This window comes from Macaca nemestrina, chromosome 10, assembly GCF_043159975.1.
Source record: "Macaca nemestrina isolate mMacNem1 chromosome 10, mMacNem.hap1, whole genome shotgun sequence".
NCBI classification, from domain to species: domain Eukaryota; kingdom Metazoa; phylum Chordata; class Mammalia; order Primates; family Cercopithecidae; genus Macaca; species Macaca nemestrina.
The window spans coordinates 141930623-141956077 of record NC_092134.1 but is presented as its reverse complement, the minus strand read 5'-3'; the positions used below and the strand labels follow the sequence as shown (position 1 = coordinate 141956077).

Below are 25455 nucleotides of genomic sequence, written 5' to 3'. Positions count from 1 at the left end.
ACCGTAGCCTCTGAAACCTCTGCAAGGGAAGCTGAAGAATCTAGTCCTTAGAGGATATCTTCAGGAGAAGAGATAGAAGAGTAGAAGAGATATATTGGTAGTTTACTACTCACTCTTGATAGTTAATTGGTTAAATAACAAGGAAGGCAGCAGAATCAAAGGTTTATTTAGTCCATCAGCAAGAGAATCTAGATTTCAGATTTATCTTGAAATTAGAGTAAATTAAACTATTCCTACGTGTCTGTGACATTAAAATGTCCAGAGCTACTTATCTTGTTCTTGTTTTCATCTGGTATTTCTCCAGATGTTTTCAGTATTATAGAATGTATAGAACATGATTACGCAATCATTCAATTCGGCATACTTGGTTGGAGGAGGAGCAAATAATAAACCTTGGTAACATCCCTTCATTCATACTCCTCTTTTTTTGTCTTGCATTTCTGTTAAACGCACACACATACTTAGGACTCATTCAGATTTTTAACCACCATATTCCAATGCTAATTATGGTCTCTTATTTACTGGCAGTGGAAGGCTAATGTGGTGGTGGTCTCAAGGATTCAGGAATATTATTCAAAAGCATTTTGAGCTCCATTTGCCTTTGATGTTTGCCTCCAGTTTCTGACATTTGCCCGGATGGGGGAAGGGGTAGAGGAGGTGGTCCTACTATTTCCTGAAGCCCAGATGCCGCAGCACAGTCCGTTTAGAGACATGTTGATTCTATTAGAATTTGCAGGTCAAAGGGCAGACTCAACTGGCCTGGTAGTTTCAAGCACCAGGGATAGAGTGAATAGACTACTGTAATGACTTAAAGTTGGATTTCTGCTGCTACCTACTCATTACGCTCGTAATGTGCACGTTGGTCATGCAGCGGGTGGGGGGATTACTAATCGCTGTGAAAGGTTTCATGTCCACATTTTCCTTTTTTTTTTTTTTTTTAAACTGTGGAAAAGAAGGGAACAGAACAAGGAGAGTAATTTGACGAGAAGAGCATTGCAGTTCTTATTTTGCCCTGGGCTTGTGGCATACATCTATTGCCGTTCACATTTTATGTGCTTGGATCACTCCCTCGGGACTCGTGGGAATGAAGTCAGAATGTGCTACAGTAGCAAGTCTGCTTTCTCTGTGGATGCTCTTCAGTTGGTGAAGCTCTTAAAGTCAGTGATTAATTCCTCTGAGGTTCCATTTCTTTAAACTATTTATATCAGTATTAGAATAGGTGATCTCAAACCACTGACTCAGATTAAAAGAAATTATAAAAAGGAATGATTTCTGGTAATTTTTCTTTTCTTTATAGTTTTCTGTATCTTTCAGTTTTTCTTCAGTGACTGTACTGCTTTTATCAGAAAATACTTTTTGTCAAAGAAGCAATTATATGGAATAGACAGCTATTAAAATAAGATTCTTTTTCAATTTGCTTGTTTTTTTCGTTGTGAATTCCATTCCCTCTGAAAAGCAGAGTATTTTTAACATTTTTGAGTTTAGACACTCTCAAGTGTGCCTTGTAAAACTTAATCAGGTAAGTTCAACTATACCATGTCGTCCTTTCTAAGAGATGTATTTGAGGAACAGCAATTTTTCTTATTTCCTAAAAGTCTTTGCTGTTACTGTTTACTAGCTTTCACATTCTTACCTATCCTCCACTTTTTTTCCAAGAGGTGGTTCTCCCTCATAGTATCCACTTCAAATTTACCAGAATTGTAACCAAGCGAACAATACTGTCTTCGTCCCTTTTGGAAAATGAAAGAAAAACCCAAAAGCTGGTATACCTATCAAAGATAGACATTACTCAGAATTCACATGATTATGTGTACAATATATAATCAAAACATTTTATTCTGTTGACTATGAATTGCCCTTCTTAGGCACCTATACATGTAGCAATCAATGTCGGGAGCGTACGTTTTAAATGGAAAGGACAAAGCCATGACAGTCTGTTAGGGAAGTTTTGGAGGATGAGAGCTGTGGTCATAGGAGAGAAAGTTTGATTCTGTATAGTCCATAGCATGTTATCACTGCTCAGGAAAGAAACAGTATCAGTGAAATAAAATCTCTATTTGAATTGCATAAAAAATCCTTCCAATTGTGTGTCTTATTACAAAGACATTATTCCAGTGGCTCAGACTCCAATGCCACGTTCCTTAAAACTTTGAAATTAGAAATCTAAATTGTCATCTGATATTTCATATTGTGATTTGCAAATGTGGCATTTTACCCCAGAGATTAACTGTACCACACTAGCTGTCCAAGCACACCATTTATGAAAGAGCTTGGAATTCAGTCACGAAGCTTCAACAATATGGAATCATTTTTACCATGTCATATTACAATATTTTCCTTAAGCATAAAGTAGGCCTCAAGTCCGATCACCTTTGTCTTTTGCATTCAGCAAAGGTGCTGGTATTTCAATCTAATTAGATAGAGTAATTTATCTGTCATTCATCTGCTGCTGCTATTTCAGTCTATTTAGATAATTTATCTGTCATACATCTGCTGCTGCTTGCCTGCTACTAAATGTGTGATTCTGACTATTGGTGCACAGAAATGTAGCGCCCTTACTGGGAAAGCCCGCTGCTGCTTCCAGCTTGGTCATTCTTCGAGCTTCCCAAAAGGGAACAGATGACCACAATCAACAGGAAGCTGCATCGTTAGACCATCTTGAACCCTTTCACCTTTAAGCTCATTTCGCCACTTAACATATTTTTTTCAAGTGGTCCATGGATATATTTAGACTGTCATTATCCCTTTAGTGTTGACTGGATCCTCGTGGTGTAAGTTGCCTGCCGTTTCTTAGAATTACGTAGTGTGGGGACAGTGCGACGAGGACCTTCTCTCCTCTTCCAGCAGCAAAACCAGTGAAACGGATCTTTATTTCCATGATGTAAACCGAGCATACATCTTCCACTCGTTAGTTTTGCTTTCAGAGTTGAGTATACCTACGCATCCAGAATAAAGAATAGCCATTAGAATATTCAGTAGACAGATAGTCTTCCAGTTTGTGGCTAAACTAAAACTCTTCCATATGACTGCTATTGAAGCTCAATTATCTTAACAAAAGACAGAAGCAAGGTTAAACTTGGGCAATGCATTCTCAGATTCAGCATTTCCTCAGGTCAAAAGCTCAGGCCACTTATATAGTTCCTATAAATCAAACATGTCTTCTTTCATAAAAGATGAGCCGCTGACAAATGCATTTTGGATTATGAAACTAATTGTTCACCAACTTTGTTATGATTATTTTGTAAATTTCTTACATCAGCCTCCCCTCTAAATCCACCTTTTTTTTCTTTGGACACAAACCATAAAGTAATTATTAGCTAAACCATAAGGAATCTGTAAAGTTTAAATTACTGTTTCAAAGTGTGCAGATCATTGCCAATAAAGCCACAACTGCAAACTTATTTGCATTGATGAGATAAAATGAATGATCGATGTTCATAATGCACCAGGAATAGACGGCTGTGTCTCCATATCCACTTTATTAAAGTTTGCAGTTCGTTGTACACTGTATGCATGAAAATGTTTTCAGTGTCAGTAATGCCTCAAGTGGTCTGGAAGCTACAGAATAATTATCAAAGGAATAAATTAAATGGATAAAGTATGTAAGTGACAGGATTAGTCTTACAGAAAGTAACTTTGTTTACTTTTCAAGTTCAACTGCAACTATAGGAACTCTTTAAAATATAAAATGAAACCCTAAGTTCTTACTAATATAGTTTTTTTTTAAGGTTAACAATTTTTATTTATTTATTTTTTTTGAAATGGGGTCTCAGTTTGTCCACCCATGCTGGAGTACAATGGTGCCATCTCAGCTCCCTGCAACCCCACCTCCCAGGCTCAAGAGATCCTCCTGCCTTAGTCTCCCGAGTAGTGAGTAGTGAGTAGCTGGGACCATAGGCGTGTGCCACTGCACCCAGCTAATTTTTGTGGGGTTTTGCCATGTCGCCTAGGCTGGTCTCAAACTCCTGGCCTCAAGTGATCCACCCACCTCAGCCTCCCAAAGTGCTGGGATTACAGGCACAAGCCACCACACCTGGCCTAAATATTTTTTAAACTTTATTTTATCGTAGTAAGAAGACTTAACGTGGGATCTACCCTCTTAATCACTTAAGTGTACAATGTAGTATATTGTTAATTACAGGGAGAACGCCACACAGCAGATCTCTAGAACTTACTCATCTTACGTAACTTAGGCCTTATGCCCACTGATTAGCAACTCCCCGTTTCCCCCTCTCTCTCTCTTGCAACTACCGTTCTACTCTCCGTTTGTGTGAGTTTGACTATTTTAGATACCTCATGTAAATGGAATCATGTAGTATTTGTCCGTCTGTGACTGGCTTATTTCACTTAGCCTAATATAGGGGAACTTATTAAGATAGCAATATAACAACATGATACAGACATGTAGAGTCAGATTAGCCTGAATGGGATTCCTGGCTGTACCATTGACTCCAAGTGTGAACTTGGGCAAGCTGTGTAAACTCTGAAACTCTTGGTTTTATTACCCTTAAAATGGGGGTAATGATAATAGTAACTTCGAAGAAGTGTTAGAAGGGGTAAATCACACTGGTGGCATTTTCTTTCTTTTGCAGGCAAGAAGCTCTTCTGGCTGCCATTAGTGAAAAGGATGCCAATATAGCCCTCTTGGAGCTTTCGTCCTCTAAGAAAAAGACCCAGGAGGAAGTGGCTGCACTGAAGCGGGAGAAGGATCGTCTGGTACAGCAGCTTAAGCAGCAGGTATTATTAAATGCCAGGAGGAGGGTCAGTGGGGCCAGCCTTCACACTGTCTCTCCACGGGTCTCTGCCAGCTTGTACTTTAAGGTCTCTTGTTTCCTATTAGACATCTGATCCTTGGAGCTAGTTAGTTTCCATCATTAGAGACTTTGTACCTCCACAAATCTGTGTCTAGGAAATGCAGAGCATTCTTGGTAAGAGGGCTGTTTTGGACAATGTCACAGGTCTTCTGTGAGAATGTTTTTTAACTTTGTACAACGGATTGTAGAAATTAGTGAAATTAGCCCATTTGACATGAAAAGGCTTTTTTTTTTAAACATCCAGCAAGATTTCTATGATAGCAGCCTCTAAGGATATTTTCATGAAAAGATTTTCAGTTATTCAGGATTGGGTAAGCTCTGAAGATAAGAACAAAGGTTGGCCCTTTTCTTTTCCAGCCTAAATGCTCTCAAAATTTAATGCTTTAGTATTCATGTAACACCTTTTGTTTGTGAAAATAAAAGCTAAAATTTTCCCCTTTGATGATGGTTGCAAGGAGTGTGAATGTACCTAATACACAAAACCATCAACTTAAAAATCGTTAAAATGATAACGTTTTATATTAGACATATTTTTCCACAATAAAAAAAATGGGGAAAAACATTTCCCTTTGAAGATAAGGAGAGTGCTGGATGTTTACATCGGAGCCCTGCTTGAGCTTCAGCGCTCCTCACTGAGTGCTCCTGGCTGTGCGCAGCACCCGCGTCCCCGCCTCCGTGACTCCTCCTGCATTCCCAGTCACGTTGCCTGTACATTTTGGCTGACCAGGTGTGCTCTTCTCCCTCAAGTCGTGAGACCAAGAAAGAGCTTTTCAAGTAAAGAAAGTTCTTTTTTTCTATTTTTGGAGGTCAGTCATCAACTGATGGTATTTTGGTATAATGTTTACATTAACAAGAATCAATATTTAAACAACGAAGTTATTTTCTCTGTGGATCAAATTAAACCTGCTTAGAAATAGACTTTATATGTATTTATGTTGCACACTTTGCTGAGAAAATACCAAAAGATGTCTTTTTTCGGCAGGATGGATAGTTGACCTGCAAAAAGTAACCCATTGCTCATTCACAAGTGAAAGAAAACTTTTCCAGGGACCTAAAATACCTTTTAGCAAGAAGAGGACATCATCTAATATTTTGACCGCCTGTTATGTAAAATAGGAAGAATGTGCTTATTATTAAAGACATGCATCCAGTAGTTGAAAACTGAAATTTGGCTCATCAAGGCTGATCATAGCAAATTGGAGGATATTATTGAAGAAGGGAGTTCACTGATATCTGAGTTTATATATTTAGCAATATCAGTTATCTTAAGTAGTTAGGCTTGAATACATAGGCCTATGATTTAAGCGGTTCATGATCCCTTCACTTAAGGCACCAAATAGAATTGAGTATCTAGCAGACCAGAATACCGTACCTCATTCACAGTGGTTTTTGATTACTGGCCTCTGAAGACCATATGTTTTCGTTATGTGAAAATTAAGGAAATTGGCCGAGCATGGTGGATCACGAGGTCAGGAGATCAAGGCCATTTGGCCAACATGGTAAAAGCCCATCTCCACTAAAAATACAAAAATTAGCTGGATGTGGTGGCGGGCGTCTGTAGTCCCAGCTACTTGGGAGGCTGAGGCAGGAGAATCACTCAAGTCCAGGAGGTGGGGGTTGCAGTGAGCCGAGATCACGCCACAGCACTCTAGCCTGGCGACAGAATGAGACACCGTCTCAAAAAAAAAGAAAAAAGAAAAAGAAAATTACGGAAATTAATTAATCTGTAAGCTTATAACCTTAGAAGGAAGTAGCTAAGAAATTCTCAGTGTCTTTATATCAAACCATATGCCTTGAATTTTCTGTAGTGATGTGTCCTGTATACAGAGAAAAATAATAACAGTTCTCAGGAGTCCTTCCTACAGCCATCTCCTGCCTCCCTTTTACATTCCTGCCCTTTCAGAATGTATCTGGATGCTGTGAGCAAGAAGGAAGGAGTCTTGCCAAAGGCATTTGATTCTTTAATTCCTCCAAGAGTGTGTACTAACTTTTGGACAAGGGAGAGGCCTTTTGGAAAGAGGATATGGCATCAATGCTGTTTTAATTTAAAGCTTCTAGTCCTTGAATTGCTGGAATGTGCCTCAATCTAAAGGCTATTTCCTAACAGGGAAGCCGTCAGCTCTGACCAGACTTTCCAGCAAATGGAGCTGCCGCCGCCTGATAGGCTCTCGGCGTTCACATGTGGTTCCTGTCGTCAGAAAGAGGGGAGGCAATGAGGGATATATAGATTTGGGGTTCACCTTCTAATATGGTCCCAATTTACTTATCCCCTCTAACCACCCCCCCACCCCCCCAGGGTAACTTGTCTCCTTGACTCATTCATGGCAAAGCAGCACTTGGAGAGGCTGCATCAGAGGAAGGGGCCAGGGCCAGTGAAAAAAATAAAAACGAAAGGCTGTCTAACAAGCTCCAGATGTTCTGTGGTGGGTGCCAACCCGTGTGTTCAGACCTTAAGTCATGAAGAAGCCCTGCTGTGATTGTCAGGTCCCCGCACGAGATTTCGTGTAAACTCAGATAGAACCCTGGAAAGCACTAATACAATCTGTTTAGTCACAGCAGCTGTCACCAGATGGCCTTTCTCTCAGCATTATTTTCTTCTTTTCACCTCCAGAATTTTACAGCCTCCATGCTGCACTGGCTGCTAGTGTGAAATCTGGTTTTGCGGCTGTGTGCTCCACACAGATGTGTCATAGGCAGGCTGGGCTCTTCAGGACAGGCTGGGATTTTTTTTTTTTTTTCTTCCTGTTTTTAAGAGTCGACTATAACAGTATAAAAGTAAAGGCTACAAACTTAAACTGATTTGGTTTGAATCTAGATAATCTCATTTACAACTATAATTTTGTAATCCTCTACATTAGAATTAATTGTCATATAATATATTCTTTGATTCCAATATTTTGTAGGCATGGGGGATACAAAGGCACAGTACTCGTCTTAAAGGAACTCACAGGCTAATGCATCAAACACTGGTTGTTCTAGACACTTGGAAGACATTCTGTATTAGTCCGCTTTCACATTGCTTTAAAGTACTACCTGAGACTGGGTAATTTAAAGAGGAGGTTTAATTGACTCACAGATCCACATGGCTGGGGAGCCCTCAGGAAACGTACAATCATGGTGGCAGGTGAAGAGGTAGCAAGGCACATTTTACATGGTGGCAGGAGAGAGGGAGCGATCAAGCGAGGAACTGCCACACCCTTTTAAACCATCAGATCTCGTGAGAACTCACTATCTTGACAACAGCAAAGGGGAAATCTGCCCGCGTGATCCAGTCACCTCCCACCAGGCCCCTCCCCTGACACTTGGGGATTACAGTTCGAGGTGAGGTTTGGGTGGGGACACAGAGCCAAATCGTATCACATTCTGTGGAAGGTAGTCCTGGCCTTGCCAGCTTTTTCTGCTGACAGCTTTAGCAGCTCATCCAAACATTATGTAACTTATTTACCCATTCACTTCAGATTTACCTCACAGAGTTGGCGTGAAATTAAATAAGATAGCAAACCTAAAGTGCCTAGAATCCCCACTTCCATTCTCTATCACTGATAGCCCTGTTCATGGTGACAACTGTGCCGTGGGTGACACACAGTGCATTGAGGGAGGGGTAGTCTCAGGAAGCATGGCTCTCATGCTTTTTTTTTTTTTTTTTGAGACGGAGTTTCGCTCTTTTGCCCAGGCTGGAGTGCAGTGGCACGATCTTGGCTTACTGCAACCTCCGCCTCCTGGGTTCAAACAATTCTCTGCCTCAGCCTCCTGAGTAGCTGGGATTACGAGTGCCCGCCTCCATGCCCGGCTAATTTTTTGTAATTTTAATAGAGACAGGGTTTCACCATCTTGACCAGGCTGATCCTGAACTCCTGATCTCGTGATCCACCCGCCTCTGCCTCCCAAAGTGCTGGGATTACAGGCGTGAGCCACCGCCCCCAGCCTGGCTCTAATTCTTGGTTATTTCTAACCACTTTATTTAAATGTGCAGACTCACATAGTGTTCAGAATTATACAACTAGCACATGGTGTTCCACTCCTCTGAGGAAGAACGTATTTCTCAGGGCAGTTAGGAAAAAGAGGTAGAGTTACTTTTTATCCTTCCTTTTTTCCACCTGTTCTTTTTAATGATATGACTCTAATATAGAATTTTTAAAAAATAATTCTAAATTCTAATATGTCTTTCTTAAATTTTAAATTTTCGTCACTGAAGAACATTTAAATGCCCATCTGCCTGAAGTCTTCAACATTAGGAAAATGATAACTCCCAAGCATACATCCCATCTCACTCGCCTTCTAGTTCTGTGATTTTCCACGTTACCTGCCTGTTCTAAATATCCCCGAGTAGTATAACTTTTCATAATTCTGTGAAAATAGAGCAGTGACAACAATGGCCACCACGTACCACTTGACTGCAGTGTGCAGGGCACAAGGGCTGTATATCACAGGATCTTCCCCACAGCTCTGGATAGTATCTTCGTTATGTAGAGGAAGCACTTCAGACCCAAAAACGTTAAAATTGTGGCTAAATTTCCATGAAGACTAAGTGGTGGACCCAGAATTAGAAGTGATTCTCTTCTCTCCCTTACCATCTTATGTGAAGATTCCAGATGGTTGGTAATTAGATTGTATTAGAATTAGAATAATACAAACAATGCTATTTTATGTTTTTATGATACTCGTTTGTTTCCCTGAGAGACAGAAAAGGGTATCTATTTATACTCCAGCCCTTCCCCTCTCTGTCGATAAAGAACCAGAAACAAAAAAGAAATGGTGTGATTTGTTTCCCTTGGGTTTCCCTTTTCCCTGTTCCAGGTTGAGCATCACCTTTCTGTACACGAGGTCTTTCTCCCGTCGTCCCAGCATTACTTCCTTGAGATTACATCAGGTGATCCAGTTGGTCTTGGGAATGATCCTGAATTCTTCAGTCAAGCATTTTCATAGAGTAGTTTTCTACTGTGTTATGTGTATTTTGCTTGCTTAATCCTCCGAAGACCGCTTCATTTCCCTAATCACTAAGTTCTTGATGGAAAGAGTATTTCACTATTGCCCCAAGTACTTTCAGTAGGTGTGGTGTAAAAAAATACCTGAATCAAGTGAATAATATTTTGCGTACCTGTCTTTTATTAACTTCTGTCCACTCTCTAGTTAACAATTTTTAGTCTCTCGTGGCACTGCATATGATGCCTTGTATGATACCTTTACTCTTGTTGTTTCATCAGGTAAAGTTGAGTACTTTGACATTCGCTGAGTAGGTCGGGAAACCCAGCCTATGCTCTGAACTGGCTGTTTCTGCGGTCTAGCAGACGTTCTGGCACACATTCACTCATCTGTGAACCCACATTTGTACATGCTTTCACACTTCCCCATCCCTGTTAGAATGCTGGTTACCGTAATAACAGATTCAATGCTCTGTCCACATATCCCACTCAGAAACAATTTGTCCCCTAAGATGGACTCACTATCTTTTGATTCATTTATTTAGGGTTATTTTGCTCCTTCGTTGTTAGTGAATAGAAAATGTATATAGGTTAATGCCTTTCTTATTTTGACTTTAACTTTCCTCACATGATATAGGACTTGCCATTGGCCCACCTTTAAATGACTGTGTATCATCTATCTTTTCCTCCTCGTGGCATTAAAGGCTACTGTCTACTATAGTAGCATGGTGTACTAATTATGAAGTTGTGGTTGAAAAGACACTTTTATCATCACCACTGTAGGCACTTGGAACTTTCCAAATAAATCATTATTTGGACGAAAATTTCCCAGGCTTATTATTTATTGGTACAAAGGTGAATACCTTTTGGAAGGTTCAGTAAACTCCCTTTGTTTGGAACTTAGGGTTATGACAACAGAAAATAGTATCGTTTCAGCTTTCAGTTTTGGTGGACATGTGCTTTGCTCACAGCTTTCATGAGAGAAAATGCAGTTTCGTTATTAATTCTTCTCCAGCCAAACTCAAGTCATTTGCTGGTTTGAAATGTGTCTTCTTTACTATCTCAGAGTTTTGAGTGAAGAATATAAGTTGTTTTGTATGTGAAAAATGTGATTTGTTCTTATTTACTAACATTTGGGAAGAACTGGCTTAACATTGATCTGAAGAATGTAGGGGTCACATACTTTTTTTAAAAAAATGCTCAAATCTGATTTTCAAATTCTTAGCCCAGGGTCCTGACCACTCCCCATTGGAGCAATATTTAGGACCACCAAGCTGGAAGACAATAAATAATTGGATTCTTACATGTCAAACTGATTGTTGGCTCTCTGTAGTATACATGAATTGTTTTTGAAGGAAGCTAAAATCCTGTGAAGACATACTAATCATCTAATATGAACCCAGTTAGATGAAAATCACCTTTTGGGACTTATTCTGTTCTATGAAAAAAAAAATTACATGAAAAGTTCTCCCAACTGGCCAAGCAAATAGACCTGTCTGTAGTCTACTTAGTGATTTAAAGCCTTTTCCTTAGAATGAAATCCATGATGGAAGCTTCTTGCCAATAAGAATAATGGAGAATTGGCCGGGCGCGGTGGCTCAAGCCTGTAATCCCAGGACTTTGGGAGGCCGAGACGGGCGGATCACGAGGTCAGGAGATCGAGACCATCTTGGCTAACACGGTGAAACCCCGTCTCTACTAAAAAATACAAAAAACTAGCCGGGCGAGGTGGCGGGCGCCTGTAGTCCCAGCTACTTGGGAGGCTGAGGCAGGAGAATGGCATAAACCTGGGAGGCGGAGCTTGCAGTGAGCTGAGATCCGGCCACTGCACTCCAGCCTGGGTGACAGAGCGAGACTCTGTCTCCAAAAAAAAAAAAAAAAAAGAATAATGGAGAATCAACCTTTAAAGCCACATACATGACATAAAATCTCAAGTTGCCATTATTCCGTATTGTCATACGGAATAGAGAGACGTGGCTCAGTTTTATTAACTACTTTCCCTTCCTTTCCTCTGTCCTATGTTCTGAACCAACAGAGGACTAAATTTTCTTACAGAGACAGAAAGTTAAGACTTAAGATTTAAGGAATATGAGGGTAGGGTGTACCTTGTTGACTGTTATATTATTGCATCTGAGCCTTCAGATGACATCCTGAAATAAATCGCATAGTTAGGGTATTTTATACCTATCATTATCATTAGGGGCTTCGCGGTTTTGACAAATACACTATCAAAGGGAAGCACGTCACAAGGAACACCTACTAGCAGGTCAAATATTGACTAATCTAGGGAGTATATTGTGTGATATTTTGGTCTGATTTTTCACTTTCAGTTTGTTGCTGTAATACACATATGGAATTTTTAAAATATATGTATTTTAGATTTATGCCGTGTTTGTAAATTCCCATAAATACATAAAAGGGCCATGCTAAGCTGTCTTTGGGGTGGCCACACTAGTGTATTTTCCTCTCACATTTTGCCATAAGCAGCAAGAAGAAACCAGGCCCACACCTTCAGCACTTTAACTGGAAATCTACTTAGCCGGATCTCGCAGTCCATTCAGCACATTCTCCACTTTCCACACAGCTGCAGGTGACGTTGTTGCTAACGTTCTGGTACCGCATATCGACGATCCCAGTAACAAGTTCTTCGCTTCCCTTTAAGATCCAGTGGCAGCCTCCTGAAAACCCCCATTTGAGCAAACAGCCAAAATTCAGGGCACTTGAGGTTTGCACTAGTGCTCTCCTCAGAATCTTTCCAAGTCTTCCAGCTTCCGCCCACTGCCCAGCTCCAAAGCCACGCTGGCGTTTGAAGTTTTGTTACAGTGTTACCCCCATTCCCAGTTATGCCAGAATCTGTTAGTTATCTATTACTGCATAAAAATTACTCTTAACTTAGTGGCTTAAAGTAATCGTTATTGTCTCACACAGTGACTGAGCGCCAGGAATCTCCACGCAGCTTAGCAGGTGGTTCTGACTCGGGGTCCCTTATGAGTGTACAGTCAGGCTCTTGGTATTCAGTCATCTGAAGGGTTGGCTAGGGATGGAGGACCCACTTCCAAATTCATTTGTGAATTTATTTTTATTTTTATTTTTTATTCTTTTTATTTTTTATTTTTATTTTTTTTATTTTATTTGTTTATTTTTTTTTGGCTAGAGAGCATTTATTACAAACAAAATTGAGGTAAAAGAAGCTGACCCAGAAGCCACGCCCGCCCAGGCTGGGCCATCTCTACTTGCCCCACACCAGTCCCTGAGCGCCTCGGGCCCAAAGCAGCCCCCGGAGGACAGACGTGTCCTGCACACTGAGGTAGCTGCATCTTAAGCCCCTACAACTCCCTAGGGTTGCCCAGTTCCCACACAGATCCCTGTCTGGAGGGGAGGAGGAGGGAGGGGCAGGCAGGTGGAGCCCTAGCTTCAGGTGGGGCATACCCCACGCCCCAACAAACATTCCAGCCTCTTAGGCTGGGCGCTCTCCTGCCTGCCCACCCAGCCAGCCATGGGACAGCAGGGTGGCCACCAGAGGCAGCGTGCCAGGGCAAGAGGTCACGGCTGCTTCGGGCAGTCCTCGGTCACCCTCTGGGAGGCCAACTCGACCAGCACATTCTGCAGGTAGTTGGGGTTGGGGTAGCCGTGGCCTGTCGTGTTGCAGTCCATCTCTGTCTTGTGGTAGATCTCATTCCACACCACAGTATCGCTATCACCCATGGTACTGGACGTGCCCACTGTGAAGATGAGCCACCTTTTCTAGGGCACCTTCGGGAGCTCCAGGACCTTGTGGCCCTGGATGTTGTCTGGATGGTAACACTGGCAGGGAAACCCTCTGGCAGTAAATGGCTTTCCAGGGTTGGGGTGCTCGGGTCCCTGGATGTCATGCGGAATGTTGTAAACTGTGAGGATGGTCCCGCAGTCCTCGTGGCCAGGGAGTGACATCTGGAACCTTAACACCACCATCTTCCCCTGGAGCAGGGTCCCTGTTTTCTCTCCAGAGATGATTTGGCTCTCTACCATACAGACTCCTCTGTAGGGTTACTTAGGACACGAGGGCCAGCTTCTCCAGAACAAGTGACCCAAGAAAGGAAGAGAACAACCAAAACAGAATTTGCAGTGTCTTCCATAACCTAACCTCAGAAGTGACATACCATCACCTCCGCCTTACTCTGTTGATCGCACAGACCAGCCCTTATGTCCTATGGGAGGGGCAGCACAATGTTGCAAACACCTGGAGACAGAGATCCTTGCAGCCATCCTGAGGGCTGACTGCCACAGCAAGTGCGTGAATAAACAAACGTGGTATGTTCATGCAGTGAAATGCTGCTCAGCAGTGGATAGAAATGAACTACAGACACACAACAGGGTGGACGAATCGCAAAGACACACCGAGCAAAAATGGAGACACAGAAAAGTACACACTGTGTGATTCCACCATACTCTGTAGTGTAAGAAAGCAAATCAGACAACAAAGCAGAACTTACTTCATCTTTTCTTCCCCTCGTCAGCTCACTTGAGAGGCCTGCAGGGGGAAAGGGACAAGTTCCATTCTCTTTCACTCCTCTGCCTTCTTCATCTTCTGATGCTGCTTCTCTGGCCAGCATTGTTTCCTTTGGGGTGGAGCAGCAGCCAAAAGACACAAACCTGACAGCTCTCTGTAACATCACTTGACCCACAGAAAGCGCGTGCATCCTTGCCCTGCCAAATGGTGAGAAACAGGCTGCCTCGATACTTCTGTTTCCATCTGCCGTCTGTCTCCTCCTCACATAAGCACCAGGCAGATCAACAAGTCTGATGCCTGAGTAGATACAAAACGAAGGAATGAGATGTCAGTCTCCTTGACTTGTACTCACACCCAGTCTTTAGGAGTGGTTCTCTTTGAGCCCTCTGTCTCTTAGCTAAGGCAAAGGGGGCCTTCTCGTGAATGAACACACAACTCTCCATGCGACAAGTCCTTCTTCCAGCCTTAACACCAGCTCACACCAGTCTTATATGGATGTAGGGGCACCTGCTGAGACATTGGACTGCTGACAATAGTGCCTTTTCGGCCACTGGCCACTGAGCTGCCTTTATACACGTTGGTTGCTTAGCTCTTTTTTGTCACCTGCTTTGGGCCTTGGTCACCAATTCTGTAACAACTGGAAAAGCCCACTCATCGTACTATTAAAACTGTTTTACATTCTAAAAGAAGCTAACAGTGGTAGAATAAAACCACAGAGAGCTCCTGAGTTGTCAGTGAATAAAGGGAAAATCAAATAGCAAGTGTTGTAGCAGCTTAAGGGCTGCAGAAATTGTGGGAGTAAAATGTTGTAAACATCTGTTCATCTCACTTGGTTTAAATTCTTGATAATGAGGCCAGCCTCTGAGAGCATTTATGTACTCCTTTGTTTTATATATAAATCTGTTATTTATAATGCCAGGTGCCTGTTTTATGACTGAGAAGACATTCCTCAAAACACATCTGTGTTAGGCACTGCCAGGGCCCCTTCACCTTGCTTGTCCTTGATGGTGCCTACGTCATACTGTATCTGCTGTGTACATGAGTATCAGCCTCCCAGCTGTCCTGTATGGTATTATCTCCTTGAGGGTGACTATTGTTTTATCCTAGAAAATGAAAACTTTGGTTAGAATATTCAGAATTTGACAGAAGAATACAATTCAGAAAATACAGAAGATTCAGTTCAGTCTACATTTAATAATTCAATGGCCCTTATTTTTTTAATGTACTTATTTATTTTTAATAGAGACAGAAACTCACTCTTGCCCAGGCTGGAGTGCAGTGTGTAATCGTAGCTCCTGGCCTCAAGCCATCCTCCCACCTTGACCTCCCAAAGTGCTGAGATTACACACATGAGCCACCACAACTGGCCTCAATGGCCCCTACTGACTAGTTAAGATAAAAATGTTAATCTTTTAAAAACTATTTTATCTCCTTTCAACCCTAAGTTTGTGTATATTAAGTACTCAAATGTATATACTTCTTCCTCTGAACCATTACAAACACTAAGATCAACTAGATTGTTCCTACTGATGGTATCCAGATTGTTTTGAAAGGAGCTAGATGCAAACCATTTTTCATCCACTGTCCTCACTTCTGGAATTGCCTTGCACTTCCTCAGCTTAATCTCTACTTTAAACTTCTCTTCAAATCATCATCATAGGCTGGAATTTCCTAGCCTGAAGTCAGTATTTTTCCTTATCATTAGCAACGCCATTCTGTCCTTCACATATTCATTTTCCCTTGGGCTTAAGTTGAACAAATGAGAAGAAAGGAGAAAGGGAGGGAGCAGAGAGAAAGAGAAAGAAACTTTTCACGTGGACCAGAGTTGTTGATTGTATTTATTCTTTATGTTAAGCCAAGTTATTCTTGGTGTGATTATTTGTTCGAATCTAAGAATTCCCATTCTATGACCATTCCTGTCTATTTTTCCTGTATGTATAGTGTGGTAGAATAGAAATAACACTACACCGAGAGTCTGGAGACCTGAGCTCTAGATCCGACTCTATTGATAACTAAGTATTTAATCGTGAACGTAGTAACACCGTCAAAAAATATCAAACACTTCACACTTTACAAGGTACTATTGGGATACTCAATAGCGCCTAACCCTAGGGCTGTATGGGCCAGGCAGGTGTCGTAAATAAAAGGAGTGAGTGAAGTGGTTTCAGGCCACAGGAGAAAGGGAACTGTGATAAACTAGGGACCACACAGTGTTGTCTACAGAGGCAGGCACGTTTAATTCCAGCTCTTGTGACCGTGTTAGATGTGAGTCCTGTGTTATTCAGGCATCCATTTTTCCCTGGAGAATTCAGATTTTTATATAAATCTCTTTATGTCTAAGTGTCGGCAGCTAAAGTATTTTTTATTTTTATATAAATCAGGCCACAAGGCTGATTTAATTTTATTTGTTTTAACACAAATAAGGCCACAAGCTGCCTAACTTGCCTCTTTGGGCTTTATCTTCCTCATCTATAATATTGGGTGGATAGATCAAATGATTTTAAAGTCTAAAATTCATTATTTTCTATATTTTGATAAATCAATTTATTTACCTGTAGCTGTATCATCTGCTAAGTGCTGACTTTAAGAGTTTAATAAGAAGCAATCAAAAAGCATAAGAAAACATATGTAAAGATGGTTTAACTCTGTCTATAGAAATTTGCTTTTTTATGAAAGTATTATTTTATTAAAAAGTATTGCATTTTGAAGATGAAAAAATCCTGGGTTTTTTTTTTTTTTTTGAATCCTTCGAAGAAATAGATCATATTTTGATAAATTCTGCTTGATTGGAGCTATTGATAAGTAAAAAGTCCCGAAGCTGGGAATGTGGGGAAACCTGGATTCAGCCCAGTCTCCTTTCATCATCTGTTGCATTTTTTTGTCATAAATTCCAGATGTAGGAAAAAATCCCTCACAACAATTTGATAAGACTCTTCCCTTCATTTCCAGCATCAAATCTAACTTGCCTTTCCTGTCGTCAAACTGCTCCCTTTTATGATGCCACAGGGAATTAATTTATAAATCTTCTGAGTTTCCTGACCCCTCTTGAATGGTCTCAATGTAGATAAATCAACCCAGGTTTCCTGCCCGTATGCTGGTGCCCTCCTCTCCGTTTCTTCTGTGTCCGTCAGGCGGTATGATTTATAGCTGCCTTTCCTGTGCTCGTTGACGTTGGTCTGAGGATCTCATTAAGCATATGTAAAACTAGAAAGATTAGTTTGAGGGTCACTCCCTCCTCCATTAAACTTCTCTTGGTGGGAATCAGTCAGACCAATATATGCCAAAAATCTGTTCCTGCTGCCTCTTTTGGTCTCTTTTGAACTGTTTTAGATACTCATTAAAAGCAGATGTAAATTAGACAGGTGTGGTGGGCGCCTGTAATCCCAGCTACTTGGGAGGCTGAGGCAGGAGAATCACTTGAACCTGGGAGGCAGAGGCTGCCGTGAGGCAAGATCGCGCCACTGCATTCCAGCCTGGGAGACAGAACAAGACTCTGTCACACACACAATAAAAAGCGAATGTGGAATTAAATGATATTTGCATTGAAGGATAATAGGAGTGGTGTTAAACTAGAATATTAGCTGTCACTGAGTGCCATTTTCAGAAGCTGTAATTTACACGACCAAAGGTACTATCACATGACTTTCTAGAAAACAGTATTCATGCCATTAGTCATCTCAAGAAGATAATATTTAACATCTAGGCAGCTGAGCCCTATTTTGAGTTCTTTCTGTGAATTAATTAATTTAGTCATCACTACAGCCCTAAGAAGTAGAGTTATCCTCATTTTACAGAGAAGGAAAGAGGTTAAGTAACTTGCCCTAAGTCATGTAGCTCGTAAGTGACTGAACCAGGATTCAGAACAAATATATCACTCCAGAGCTGACATTCCTAATCACTGTACCAAAATGTGTTACCATCATTACAGTACGTGCTTTAGGTGAGAGATTCCAGCAGCCTTCGGCCATATTATTAATAACCCCATCGTACTCAGTTGTAATAAATAGTACTTTAATCTACCCTTATTATAAATTACAGTGAAAATATATATATTACTGTAAAGGATTGCCCCCAATTTTAAAAAATTAATTCAGAATCCTGACAGGTCAAACTGTTTTCCAAATCTTGTATTAAAAAGATGTCTTCTAATTTTAACAATTACCTTGTAAAAAATTGACTGGATTAATGAACAGCTGTACAGCCGAGGACAGGGTAAAATGACAAGCTAATTTTTAAGTAGCTAAGTTCGGAAATCCATGTGCTAATAACTCTAAATTACCATTGGAAATAATTTTGTTATTAAAATACTATTAGCTGTCATATATACATAGACAAGATGTATGCAAATATGGTTCCAAAGTATTGCACGGCATTTATTAAGATACCTTTTAGCCACCAGCATTTTTTTTAATTTTAAGAATCAATTAATTTGCGTTCTTAAGAGCTCATAGAGATGGGTGATTGGAAAGCTGTTGAAAAGTTCATAGAAAATAGTGACTGTTGAAGGAGGAATATCTATCATACCTGAAGTTCAATATTTTTCCCCCTATATTTCAAAAGTTTTATGAAATATAAGAATTTAAAGAAATAGATTGTTGAGCTTTAATACTAAAACAGTATTTGTAGTAGTTGGTTTTCAGGGTAGAGAATGCTGAAAGTTAATGGTACTGCCAGCCTTGCTCCTGAATGGAGCATTTTGAATTGGAAATGAGTTTTTCCTGGTCTTGCATAAAATTGCAACCTACTAATGATTAAATCTAAAATTATGGGTTCTCAGAAAATAATTTGGAACATGTACAGTCTGGGCCTACCTAACTTTTAACTAGCTGATTCAGTAGAAATATGCAAAGAGATTGAGTGGATATTACTATGTTTAAATCTACATAGGCACTTTACGAGCACACCCAAATTGCACACCTGAAACAATTACCAAACTGTCTCCGAGACCCAGATGCTAAAACACTTAGAGAAGACTGGTTGGTTCCCAGTCATGGCCCAAAGCCAGTGAAGGATCACAGGTGCACCACGTTCCCCTAGTCCACCCTAGTCCACAGTGTTTACCAGTTCTTCATTTCAACTTCTGTTACGTGGAAGATTCTTCTAAATCAGGTTTTCTTCCCTGACAAGTTTCCTCACAGTTACCTTCCTATCTGTCTTATTACTGAGAAACAATAGCCCGGAAGAACTGAAGGAACCCTGTTTCTAAGGCTGGTTCTAGTTCAGCTAATCGCTATCTAAGGCTGGTTCTGGTTCAGCTAATCGCTTTCTAGAGCTCTCTTTGTATTTAGACATCAAGACAGCAGTCATAGCAGTGTTCCCTGAGCCCGCATTGTCCTCCTGAACGGTAGATGAAATTACCAGCAGCTGACTTGCGGCTGTTCTTACGGCTGTGCACCAAAATGACTGTTTCTCTTAATACATATTTTAACAATCTGAGATGAGACTAAGTGGGTCTCTCACTTTTATGTTGTCTGGTAAGATGAGCCATAACTTAAATATCCTTCTTTTTATTGCCGTAATGATATAACTATAGCAAAGTAAAAGCATGAGCCGTGATTGACAGAAATTGCTCTCCTTGTCAGATATCAAGATCATTTCCTCCATTGCTTAAAGCTTCTTGCAATACAGTCTTTTTTTTTTTTTTTTTTTTTTTTTTTTTTTTTTGAGACAGAGTCTTGCTCTTTTGCCCAGGCTGGAGTGCAGTGGCATGAGCTTGGCTCACTGCAACCTCCACCTCCCAGGTTCAGGCGATTCTCCTGCCTCAGCCTCCCGAGTAGCTGGGACTACAGGTGCCTGCCACCATGCCCGGCTAAGTTTTGTATTTTTAGTAGAGACAAGGTTTCACCGTATTGGCCAGACTAATCTCGAACTCCTGACCTTGTGATCTGCCCACCTCAGCCTCCCAAAATGTTGGGATTACAGGCCTGAGCCACTGTGCCCAGTCACAAAAAAAAATTTAATGAAATGCATGCAGCCAGGCACAGTGACTTACACTTGTAATCCCAGCACTTTGGGGGGCTGAGGTGGGCGGATCACTTGAGGTCAAGAGCTCGAGACCAGCCTGGCCAACATGGTGAAACCCTGTCTCTACTAAAAATACCAAAAGTAGCCGGCCGTGGTGGTGCACACCTGTAATCCCAGCTACTCCGGGAGGATCGGAGTAGGCAGGAGGATCGCATGGACCCAGGAGGCAGAGATTGCAGTGAGCCAAGATCGCACCATTGCACTCCAGCCTGGGCAACAGAGCATGACTTTGTCTCAAAAAATAATAATTACATATATTAAAAAGTACACATGTCTAAGTATACATGTCAGTGAAATTTTACACACTTATGTAACCAGCATCTACATCCAGGAAGCAGATTATTGCCAACACCCCAGCAACTCGTTCTTACACTCCCTTTTCAGGTACCATCCCCTGCCTATTCCTCCAAGAGTAACTACTCTACTGAATTCTGACAGTATTGGTTAGTTGTGTCTTAAAAAGTCAAAACTTAAAGATTTTATGTCAACAGAGCAACCAGGGATCCAGAGGCAGAAGCCAACGGAGCCACCACAGGCAGAGGGCGTAGCCTTGAGCCAGAGGATTGTTCTCAGACCTTGAAACCTAGTGGAATTTTCTCTGCTGGATTTCAGACTTGCTTGGGGCTGATGACCCCTTTTTTTCTTCCAGTTTTTCCCTTTTGGAATGAGAATGTCTATTATATACTGGTCCCACCATTGTATTTTGGAACCTGATAACTTGTTTTCTGTTTCGCATATTGACAGATGGAGAAGATGGATCCTACTTTGTCTCCCTCATACCCAATTCAGATTAATTAGATGAGGAGATACGGGACTTTTGAGGGATGCTATTTAGATGGACTTTTGGATTTACAGTTGATGCGGTACTGGGTTAAGATTTTTGGGGATACTGGAATGGGGTGAACATATTTTGTATATGGGACAGATATTAATTTGGTGGGACTAGAAGGCAGGCTGTAGTAGATTGAATGCACCCCAAAACATATGCCCTCCCCAAACATATTGCCCCCAAAAAACATATGTCCACATCCAAATTCCTATAACCTGTAAATGTAACCGTATTTGGATCAAGGGTCTTTGCAGACGGGATTAAATTAAGGATTTCAAGAAGAGATCATTCTTAATTATCCAGGTGGGGCCCTAACCCTAATGACAAGTCCTTGTGAGAGACAGAAGACAGATACAGAAGATAAGTGATATAAAGGCAGAGGCAGAGATTAGGCTGGGTGGCTCTGAACCAAGAAATGTCCACCGTCACCGAAGCCAAAAGAGGCAAGGAAGGATTCTCCCTTAGCGTCTCCACAAGGAATGTGGCCCTGCCAACACCATACTTTTGGACTTGTGGCCGCTAGAACGGTGAGAGTGTAAATTTATGTTGTGTTCATGTTGTTTGTGATAATTTCTTATGGCAGCTCCAGGAAACTAACGCGTGGAGTAGGTAACACACCTTCTCAAGTCCTTCATGTATGAGTATGACAAGCTTGTTGCCCCTGAGCGTATTAGGGTTCCGCTTTATTTGAAGGAGAAAGATAAATACATTATCTCTGCTTAATGACTAGCATTTGTTGATATATGCAAAGAAGACATTCTTAAGACAGCCTGGGGCAGAAGAGGTCAAACAATATTTTTGGAGAAAGAATACTAAAAGACTAATAAGAGTTAGACTCATGAATGAGCTAGAAAAGGAGCCTCTTAGGCAGAGGGATCATTGTGGCTGGGGGTGCTAAAGCATGAAGCATCCTGAGATCAGGGAGCCACAGAAGGCTGCTTCTTACCAAGTCTGCACTACTGGGCAGTGACGTGAGACTCCAGAGCTGGGAGGGGACAGGTCATGGAGATCCCTGTATTGACAATGCTGAGAGTAGTTTGGACTTGCTCCTGTAAGTGATGCCAAGCCATGGAGAGGCTTTTAGTCTCTCTGATGTTTTCAGAGTTTTCTTTTATAGATAAATCAATCACTCTGGCAGCCAATGGAGGAAGTTAAGGGGAGCCTGGAGTAAGAAGATGGTAAGATTAAAAACAGGGAGACTGTTTAAGGGAGACTGTTTAAGAATCTATTCCAGTTATGCAGATATGAAATGATGAGGACAAGAATACAGGGTAGTTGAGATGGAGTAATGTTTTCACTAGGCCATTCTGTGTATCAAACACCACCTAATTTTAGTGCCTTAACACAGTAAACGCTTATTTCTTGGTTATGCAAAGTCCACTGCAGATCTTGCTGACTCTATGAGGAAGTTGCCCTCCATACAGCAATTCAGTAATCCAACTCCACTTAAAATTTTCTAGTTTAGCTCTTTCAGTATGAGGCCTTCTTGGTGACTGTGGCAAAGGAACAACTAATTGGTAGTTCCTGTGCTGTTTCTTCTGTGCTTGGGCTCCAAGGTCACTACCCGCAGACCACGGACCAGTCAGATGTCTGGTTTGGCCGAGTAAGTGGAAGTGGTCTCCCTAGTTAAAATGGGTAATAAAGAAGAAAGACCATTTATGGAAGAGAATATAACACGCTCCTTTTTAGTAGAGTTGAATTTGAGGTGATTTATACCCAAATAGATATGTCAAGAAGGCCATTGGCTAGAGATATTAATTTTGGAGTCATCAGAACAGAAATACTAGTTAAACCCATGAAAATGAAATAGCTTACTTAAGAGAGAATATAGGCAAGTCATACTTTTTACTGTTTTCTGACACATACTAAAATATTAATACAGGCCATTATTGTCATCCTTATAGATTATAGCTCAATTAGCATATGCCCTCTGTAAGCCTGTTGGCAATGGATTTCAGAACTGGCTCTACTGGATATGCGTTGCTAGAAGTTTTCATGCAGTTCTAGGGTTTTTAAGACCTTTTTTTTTTACGTCTTACATGTGTTGAAAATGCTTTAAGCATTTATGGCACAATATATCACAAGTGATTGTGATCTTATATACCGCATAGCCATTTTGCTGTTTTGATATATAAATTAATAAAACTCTGTTCCTGGAAATGAGGATAATGCTACATGAATACTCCAAAGAGTTAACATAAAAGTATTCTTGAAAAGCACTCCCTTAAGAAAGGAATTCTGTCCAAATGCTATTGATTCCAGGGTATTTTGTCTATTTTCCTTTAAAGCACCTTACATTAAAAAATCTGTTTTGCATTCAGTCTCTAAGCAAAAATATGTAGTGCCTTTAAGACGGGCGGATCACGAGGTCAGGAGATCGAGACCATCCTGGCTAACACGGTGAAACCCCATCTCTACTAAAAAAATACAAAAAACTAGCCAGGCGAAGTGGCGGGCGCCTGTGGTCCCAGCTACTCGGGAGGCTGAGGCAGGAGAATGGCGTAAACCCGGGAGGCGGAGCTTGCAGTGAGCTGAGATCCGGCCACTGCACTCCAGCCTGGGCGACAGAGCCAGACTCGGTCTCAAAAAAAAAAAAAAAAAAGAAACAACAACAAAAAACTCTTGAGTCAGTTTATCTGTCCATTTTAAGTGACACACTTATTTCATGAACTAATTAAACTTGTCATTAAGGCTTCATTAATTTCCTCTCCACTCCTGGGGTGGTATGGTTGAATCAGAGCAGGGCTGTGTGTGTCTGGAAATGACCTTTGTATAGTTGGGTAGGAAATTATACTTCAAAATACCAGTAGACATTTTATTTAAAATTTTGTTTTCTTTGGTAGATTATTTCCTTCTAATTATAGTAGTAAACACTGGTATGTTATGATTAGTGATTAGCTTATAACAAACATCTAAACAGGGATAAGTCAGCCTGTTTAGTGATAAACCTGTCTTTTGATATAATTAGAACTGATCACTAGCCACTATGTCTCTGTTTCTAGGACAGTGTAACCCACAGTGACATAAATTAAATTTCTTAAAAAATCAAGGATGCAGTAAATACCAACTGTCCATTAATATTGATTAATAAATCAATACATTTTAAAAATAATAGTTTAATTTTTCAAATTGATAAAAGTAAAAATTGCTAAATTGATATATTACTGAGTTAATAACATTAACATTTATTATTAATCTAAATGAGAAGGTGAAACATGGGACAAAGAATGAATTTTTCTGAACCTAAAAACTGGAAGGAAAGTCAAAAGTACTTACCAGAACATGCCTAGGATGCCCAGAGGTATTGTCAGTTCATCTCCCGGAGGTGGGGGTAGTTTCACCACCAAAACAAAACTGTGGTCAAACCATGAGTTTTGGAGTATTAAATGAACCCCGTTGTGGATTCACTATGGTCAAACTACTACAAGAACTAGGACTGGAGTAGGTTGCCCTGCCCTAGAAGTTTCCTAGTTGATTGAGTTGAGGTCACTTCCAGACACACACAGTCCCACTCTGATTCAACCATCCCACTCCAGGAATGGAGAGGAAATTAATGAAGCCTTAATGACAAGTTTGATGAGGGAGGGAGCAACTATGTTGGCATGTCTTCTAAGGAGCTGTTTCTGACTTCTAGTGCCCAGCAGTAGTCCAACTATGGTAGCTAATCAGCTGCTGCCCAGTTACCTAACCCTGTTGGCAAGATGAATGTTTTAGTTCCCTGCTGTGCCTTTAATCATAATTGTCTTTTATTCATTCAGTTTGAGGTCGTCTTGGTTCTTGGGATGTTGAGTGATTCTCAGTTGAAACCTGGACATTTTGGATGTTATGCTGTATGACTCTGGGTCTTACTTAGACTTCTGTTTTAGCTGGTTTTCTTTTGACACCACTCCAGCAGGGGAAGATTGGGGTGCTGCCTCAGTGTTGCCCAGTGGAGGTAGAAGTCCGGGTTCCCCACTTGGGCCCTGCTGACAGTCAAAGGGTAGAGGCTCCTTGTTACTCCTAGCTGGAGATGGGCATTCATGTCCCCACTAGGCTTCACTGATGTATCCCTGCCTGGTTGGGGTAGGAGGGCCTCCAGTAACACCATGTGGGTGAAGGAAGTGGGGCCTAGTTACTGCTGTGCAGTAGTGGAGGTCCTGACTCTCCACTAGGAGACACGGCTGTTACTGCTTCATGGGGATGGAATTCTAGAACCCTCACCTAGTCTCCAGTGACACTGTGGAGGGGAGACTTCATTGCCGACAGATGGAAATTAAAGCCCTGCCTCCCTCGGCTTTCCCTGACACCTTCCAGTGGAGCAGGGAGAGGCTGAAGCACCTCCTCACAACCTAGTTAGCATGGGGCCTGCTGTTTGGTCTTTACTGACATGAGTCACAG

The 25455-nt window shown here is 41.2% G+C and overlaps 1 protein-coding gene and 1 long non-coding RNA gene across 10 annotated transcripts in view; one reads left to right on the top strand and one right to left on the bottom strand.

The window, feature by feature from the left end:
* The window catches only part of LOC105484242 (ELKS/RAB6-interacting/CAST family member 1), a 541895-nt gene that overhangs the window by 400296 nt on the left and 116144 nt on the right, over positions 1 to 25455 (top strand). For all 9 annotated transcript variants that reach the window (XM_071070649.1, XM_071070651.1, XM_071070652.1 and 6 more), the window contains one exon: positions 4593 to 4737. In XM_071070649.1, the coding sequence (XP_070926750.1) occupies positions 4593 to 4737 (145 nt within the window). The remainder of the gene's footprint in view (positions 1 to 4592; positions 4738 to 25455) is intronic.
* LOC139356506 (uncharacterized) lies at positions 14149 to 24483 on the bottom strand. Its single transcript, XR_011608463.1, has 4 exons — positions 24355 to 24483; positions 15216 to 15328; positions 14369 to 14522; positions 14149 to 14246 (listed from the first exon to the last, which is right to left on the bottom strand). It is a non-coding gene; the product is annotated as an uncharacterized lncRNA (long non-coding RNA).